At 38.7% G+C, this 7,677-nt stretch overlaps 1 protein-coding gene across 2 annotated transcripts in view; it reads right to left on the reverse strand.

Annotated features, from left to right (window-relative positions):
- Positions 1-1,694: 1,694 nt before the first annotated feature.
- The window catches only part of LOC103476656 (rap1 GTPase-GDP dissociation stimulator 1), a 34,422-nt gene continuing 28,439 nt past the window's right edge, over positions 1,695-7,677 (reverse strand). For both annotated transcript variants that reach the window (XM_008429131.2, XM_017309136.1), the window contains exons 11-14: positions 5,300-5,439; positions 5,006-5,132; positions 4,149-4,277; positions 1,695-3,565 (exon numbers count right to left, since the gene is read on the reverse strand). In XM_008429131.2, the coding sequence (XP_008427353.1) occupies positions 3,438-3,565; positions 4,149-4,277; positions 5,006-5,132; positions 5,300-5,439 (524 nt within the window). In that variant the 3' untranslated portion in view covers positions 1,695-3,437. The remainder of the gene's footprint in view (positions 3,566-4,148; positions 4,278-5,005; positions 5,133-5,299; positions 5,440-7,677) is intronic.

Raw genomic sequence — 7,677 nt, forward strand, 5'->3', positions numbered from 1 at the left:
GCTATTGTACACCACAAGGTGGCAGGATGGCAACAGATCTGCAGCTCCTGGTTGAATATTGTTAAAGGCAAAGAGTGTAATGTGTACTCTGAATAGGACTGAAAGGACAGTGAACTCAATCCACAAACAGTTGTAATGATAGTAGAGTCCCTCAGATCATAATAAAACATTATGATTTGTTCGGTTTTCTTTTTGCATTATGACCAGACATTTATTTTTAATTTCCAATGATTCCAGGTTCTAGTTCATCATTCAGATGCAGCGTTGCAAATTTAGTCCTGCTGCCATGTTGTTTTTAGAGAGAAAAGGCTTTCTCCTGTCCACCCTGCCAAATAAGCCATGTTTGTCTGATGTTTTTGTAAATGTCCAGGCGTGACTTCAATATGGAACAAAGGCCTGTTAGTTCACAGAGCCTTTTTTATTCTTTTTTTTTTGTAATTCAGAATTTCACGTTCTAGTCTTATGGGTCCCTGGGAACTGTCCTGAACGTTTCTCCCTGGCAAATAATCAATTTCTGTAGGATGATGAGCTTAAGTGGTTTGGAAAATGTCTAATGGAACGCAATGGGTGCTTTTCCTAAAATTATTGCTGATGTCCTGCATACCCCAGAGCAGCAAACCTCCTGCTGCTGGAGAGTTGTCTTTTCAAAATAATGAGACTTCCTGAACACACACATCCTCACATATATTTTTATTTTTTTATTTTACAATGACAAAAAAAACCCTCATTGAGATTAAGAATCTATTTTTAGATATACCAACAAGACTATATGTCTGAGTTCAGGCTCACTATATACATCACACACTCTACTATTCCTCAGTAGTCCCAAAACAGACATTAAACATTCTAAGCTTAAATCTGACTTAAACATGAACAACATAAAATGGATACAAAATAAAAGGGAATCAAAAACATTTAGAAAATATAAATTCAAACTAATAAAAAAAAAGCAAAAGGCCAAAAAACAAGAACAAGACAGATTAAGGATGACTTTTGGGATCAGTCTTATACGCAAGCTGCATTTCCATTACAAATATACGCAAAACTTTGTCAATTTTCTGCTAATTTTTAAAAAAAGGACACAATTTTGCAGTTACTGTGTTTCTACTAAATATTGAATTAAATTAAAATCACATAAACAAGCTTGTTCAGACAATGAGTCATTAAAATTGGCCCCATGATTCTCCACTTATTTCATGTGGTCTTCATGGTTTGTGGCAACATCCGGCTGCTGATGTTCAGTGGCAAGTTCTTCCATTGCAGTTTTGCAAAATAAGTCAATTTCAATATGGCCAAAAAAAATATATATCACATCGTATTGCCTACATTTTTTCTTGAAAAACAGTTTTTTTTAACTGATGTGTTTACATTAAGCCAATTTATTTTCTAAATGTCAAATTCCCTGTCGGTGGAAACACAGCTACGGTGAGAACAATGGACTTCTGTACCCAAAGTGGAAACAGATTCCTTTAGAGAAGAATGCTACTAGCTTTTTGTTAGTATTTGATTTTTCTTTATTCTGTAATCAAAAGTGCTTGCATTCTTAATTTAAGATAACACCAAGACCAACGTCTTGTTTAATACTCTGGATCTTCTTCAAGATCCAGGGTTTATGTCTGAACACCTACATCAAAATATGATCTTTCTGATTGACTGAGTGACTGTGTGAACAAACCATGCAAACAACTACAAACCAATGGGACTAACTGTTTTATTGAAGTGGTTCAGTGGTTACAGGTTGGTCACATAACAGATGTTTGGCTACTGAGTTCAAATCAACATTTCACAGATTCTTGTTTGTGCTCTTGATTTTTGGAATGCGCTTTTAACTTTTCCCGAACAAAGGCTCTTAAATGCACATTCATTTCAGTGAAATAATCACTTCTATAATGTATCATAACACAAATAAACGACAAAATATAATCTGTTGCTTAGTTAACAAATAAGAAGAAAGCCATTCCCCTTAAAATAAAAACAGAACTGAGCTCTCATGAGGTCAAGGTCAGCTGAAACACATCAGGCTTGTCTATATAAAGTGCATATATCACCATCGCTCTGACAAAACAAAGAAACCTAACATTTCTAAAACATAAATCATGGTTTTCAAAGTGGCTTAGTCACTTTAAAACAACTTTTCAGATAAAAATATAGCCATTGGGTGATTACTTCCTTTTGAAAACAAAGTTACCAACATTTATGAAGGATGTCATGACTGTAGCAGCACCTTAAAGCCTGTCTGTCTCTATGGCTATACAAATTATTTTCTTGATCTATAAAATACCTTTCTAATGAGAATATGTCAAATATGTGGTACTTTCACTACAAAGACAAAAACCCTCTATGAACAGAAATGAACATTTCGACAGCTACATTAGTTTAGTACAGTTAAGCTATCACGAGTGACTGACTGTAGACATCGTATTTGACCTCCTCAACACTTGCTAATGTCATGTGACATTCCTGCACACACGTCAGTAATAACGCTGTTAACGGGAGCAGAGATTACAACATCAATATTAATTAAGTCAGAATTGTAAAGTTGAATTACAATTTATTTCACATGCAGCCATTCGCCTCTTTGGTGAATTACAGGCATAATGAGCTCACCATAAAGTGCTTTAAAATCCCTCCACAGAGTGCCAGTTTGTTAGGTCTCCAAGCCACTGCCATCTGCTGACTTGGATAATCATCATATTAATCTTAACTTTATGAACTCATTTCAGCTGGAGACTCCGTAATCACTACTTCTGTCTTGGGTGGACATTGTGTTTTGCATGCTTGTTCAGCTTTCACCTGCCTCTATTCTTTGTTCTTATGCTGATATTTTTCCATATATCTTTTTGGAGCAACAAAGGTTGTACTATAGCACACATGATTTTTCTGAAACTGATTTCTTTTAAAGTAAATCTTTTCTACATCTTGTAGTATGTACACATTTGTAATTTTTTTTTACACACTCACATATTTATTTCTTTTACTTATTTTACAATTTACATGTTTATGTAATATTGATATAGTGGAATAGCATTCCATATATTTCACTACCATATGTCATATGATTTCAGAATTTTACTAATAAACAGACGAACGGAAATGATAATCTGTTCTTTAAATGAGCACATCCTTTCAGCAGCTCACTTCCTCTCGTCTCAGACACGGCTCCACCGCATCAGAAAACTCAACATGTGTGTCAGGAAAATATTTCAAGAACCTCACAGAAGATTCCTAGAAAAACAGGAAGCAAAATGTGCATAACAGTTGGTCCTTGTCTCCCACTGTAACAACATACATCATGCTAGCACTAAAATATATTATTACAAAATAAGAGACACTTTAGAGTCCACTTCGATATTTAGTAGCATCTGTGCTGTCTGGATGACATATTATCAAATCTACACACATTCATAGAGCAGATCAAAGTCCGTGTTGCTGCTGGTTTAGTTGCTGTCGCTGAGAAGGGTTAGTATGGAGCTAGCCTGCGTAGCCAGTTTGCTGCTGCTGTCGTCCATCAGTTTGTTCAAACTCTCCTTAATATTCACAGAGTTGAGTTCATCTGTCATCACACCTGTAGCACAAAATTGTACAGTTTTGTGCATGATTTTGAAAAACAAACAGTGCAAAAAAAAGTGAAGGACCAACTGAGCAGATAAAAATGCTAACAACCTTCAGACACTGGTAACACAGCAGCATAATTTCTTTATGATGCTAAACATGTTGAACTATGATTTCTAAAGAATAGTTTTTAATTTTGACAAGTTTAGGCTTTGTTGAGTGGCTATGAGTAATTAGTTTCTGAGAGTTTTCTTTATTGACCTCTGTTTTGTTAAAGAGCCAAAAAAGGTTCAAACCATAGACGCAAGCTAACGGCTAATCAACATTGTCTAGATCCAAAGCAGATTTATCCTACATTAGGACGATTCTGACTTGAATAAACAATTATAATTACATGTTATTTATACAGAAGATTATAATTACTAAGTGGTGGCTTGTTCTTAAAAGCATTTTTACGAGAACATGAGTAATGCAATGCAAACATAACAGTACTTCATAATGGATGAATGGATGGGAAGAACAAATACTTCAATGTACTTAGAATGTACATAATTTGGCTTTGGAGAATGAAAAGTGTTGTAAAAGCAAAAATGTACCGGAATTAGCCAAGGTGCAAATGAGACCCAGAGCACTAAACTTGACTTCGACTGCCCCCACTGGATCGTCCAACATATTTTTCAGCATGGGTAGCAGCTCTGCCTCGCTAAATGGATCCCTCATCGACTCTGGAGGTCATGAACAGAAACAGATGAGTAAAAGCATTGTTCCTAAGATGGTCAGAAATAACTCAGAACCAGAAAGATTAGCCCTGTACTAAACTGAAGTATGTTGGAATACAAGGCTGCTATTCGTAGCAATGTAAGTCTTGAATTCCAACATCACAACCTCCAAGCATGATGGGAAAATAAGCAGCTGCCCACATGGACAAGCCAAATGTTTTCTATAAAATATGTCGGATGAGAAAAAGATTGAGTTATTTGGCCATGATAAGAAATATATTCAGAAGAGTCAAGGTAACGGTTTACACCTGAGAACACTGTAGCACCTGTCAGGCATGATGGCAGATACATCATGCTGATGGGTTATTTTGCTGCCAGTGGTTCTGGTCAATTGGACTAATAAAGTTAGAGAACTACCTCCAAACTCTTTGATTTCAGTTTAAAATCATCAGTTGAATGAGTTTCTAAAAACAATTCCCTTTTGGCTCTATTGGCCTTTATTAACAGTAACCAGGCAGGAAATGGGCAAAGACAGAACAGGGGGAAGACCTGGAGCAAATGACAGCTGCATGAAAGAATATGTTTTTGCAGAATCCTTCTACTCTGAATCAAACAAACTTCCCATATAATATGGTTGGGACTCTGTTCTTCTATCAAAGGATAGATACAGCCGTACACAGCGAGCATTCGGGGTATTTATTCATAAACATTACATAAACTCTGAAATAGCTTACCAATGTCAATAGCAGATGCTATTGCAAGGGCAACCAGGGCTTCATTCTGCATGATAACATGCTCGCTTCTTGCCATAGAAATAAGGTGCCGAACCCCGTCTGTTCTAGCCACAGCATGGACAACTTCCTGTTTGAGAAAGGAAATGAGTCCAACATTCAGAGACAGAGTTTCCCTTAGAAAAGTTCAGCATTATGAATGGAACCAAGTCCAGTCAGAACCCAAGTCCAGTCAGAACCCAAGTCCAGTTAGAACCAAAGTCCATCCAGAACCAAAGACCAAATAAGGAAGCTCACAGGACTGCGGCTGTGTCTGATCAGGGCTGCCAGTAGTCGGCTGGCCTCTCCTCGGACGCCTGCGTGGTCTTTGGCTTCACACCACTCCATGATCCGCGCCAGCAGCACTGCATCTCTGCCCAGCTGTAAGGCGGCTTCCTCTGAAACACACAACATAAGGTTCAAAATTATTTTAATCTTTTCATCACACATGACTTAATAGTAATTTGACTTTGCAATCTAACATCTTGAAATTGGGCCTGTCTCTTTAAAAATAAGTTTGCTCTTTCGAAAGCTCTGCCTTCAGGAAGTTATAACAACAAGGCTCCTCTATTAACTTTTTATTAACATTTTTACCAGCGTTACTCTGAGAAGAAGCAATTGCTGCTGGCTAGTCTGAAGGACCTGAGTGGGAAAGTTGGGAAGAGAGCTGCTCTGTGAGGCAGAAGCTCAGATGTTTGGATACTGCATCTTGTTTCTCCTCTGGTTTGGCTGTTTTCTCAGTCTTTCTCTAGTTTTTCTCTTATCTTCATAGCTGCAATATTCTGACTAACTCTGTTCTCAGTCCCAGATCTGCCCAGAAGCAGAAGCAGAAGCAAATCTGTGCAGCCAATAACCTGCAACATGTTATAGAGGGAAAATCTGACAACCTGTTATTTGCAACTCTTATTTTGTAACACAGCTTGGTTACCACCCCTCAATGCCTTCACCCCCAAAGCACAGACAACCAGTTATTTTAGCAGGATCAAAAACACAAACACACAACTATCTGAAATAGTATGGGAAACAATTCTTTAAGATAACCGATTGAATAAAAATATTTCAGTTCTTATGTGAAGTTATTAAAACAAAACAAAAAACTTTACACATAAGGTAACATAAAATGTAACAATATTCATCAAGGGGTTTTAGTCTCATGTTCTGGGATATGAAAGACGGTATCGGTAAACAAACTGATGAAATGTTGAATAGCTGCTTCAGCATTTGATAAATACTTCTTAAAGTTTAATATAATATTAAAAACCTTTACCACTATGACAATATGTATTACATCTACATATTAAAGCTTCTGTTACAGTGTGGGGTACACAGAGGAATTATGTGTTAGTGAAATTTTTAAAAATAGCTTCTGCTTCTTTGTTTTTAAAACCCAAAAAGGTATTTACTTTTCCTCTTACAGCTTTAGCCACATCCATGTGAGGCTCATAGAGTTTTCATCCTCCTGGAACTTAGATAAAAATGGAGCGCGCCTCCATTTTCAATGTTTCAAAGGTTTGGAAGGTCTTTGTTACTGTCCTAATGCTGAGAACACTGGTTCCCAGACTCCATGTTGGGTTATCACTATATGATAATCCAAGCATGTAGTGACTCTATGTCTAGTTTAGCGGTTCTCAACGTGGGCGGTACCGCCCCCCAGGGGCGTTCAGAGGACGGCAGGGGGCGCTGGCGGACATTTTTACAAAAGGGGGGCGCTGGGATGCCTTTGGGGGGCGTTTGGTCGAAGGTAAACTTTACACCTTAAATGCACAACAATACCAGTTTAGACTTTGAGCAACTTGGTAAAACTGTATTGTGTAACATTAAACCATGCTTGGCTGCAACTGTATCGATGACAGCTCTTCTTCTATTCAGTGTTTGTTAGCTTCTTGGCGCAGCTCCGTTCTCCTGCTACTGGTAGCTAAAATCACCATACCCTCTGAAAAATGAACCAATTTAAATAAAGAAATCCAGAAATCCCTCCATGGGTGATAGAGAGCGTTCATTTTATAGCGTTAACACCAGGGGTGAAAGTAAGGGGGTACGGCAGGGTACTGCGTACCCCTAAAAGATTTAGAGGGGGTACGCAGTACCAGCAAGAGAGGGGAGCGGCTGTCTGCTGTAAAAAATTAATGGGTTAAACCAGGGGTGCTCAAACTTTTTGAGAGCAAGATCTACTTTTGTCTCTCACCAGCCCCCTGAGATCTACCTCATGACACAAAGACATAAAAACGTATTGAGCGTATTGACGTATTGAGCACCCCTGGGTTAAACTGTGCAGCCGCGAGTGTGCCCACTAATTAACCGTGACTGATTAGTTTTTCAAGAACAATCTAAAACACGACTTAATCAGTTAATAAATAATTTTTTTCCCCATTTCCCAAAGCAGAAAGGTCTTAGGTGAGGAACCAGACAGCCCGACGACCCCTTATGATAGACACAAACTTTGAACTTGGTTTTACCTCGCCCGGACGCGGGTCACCGGGGCCCCACTCTGGAGCCAGGCCTGGAGGTGGGGCATGAYGGCGAGCGCCTGGTGGCCGGGCTTTTACCCACGGAGCCCAGCCGGGCTCAGCCCGAAGAGGAGACGTGGGTCCCCCTTCCAATGGGCTCACCACCTGTCGGAGGGGCCAAAGGGGTCG

Source organism: Poecilia reticulata, linkage group LG15 (assembly GCF_000633615.1).
Source record: "Poecilia reticulata strain Guanapo linkage group LG15, Guppy_female_1.0+MT, whole genome shotgun sequence".
Taxonomy (NCBI): domain Eukaryota; kingdom Metazoa; phylum Chordata; class Actinopteri; order Cyprinodontiformes; family Poeciliidae; genus Poecilia; species Poecilia reticulata.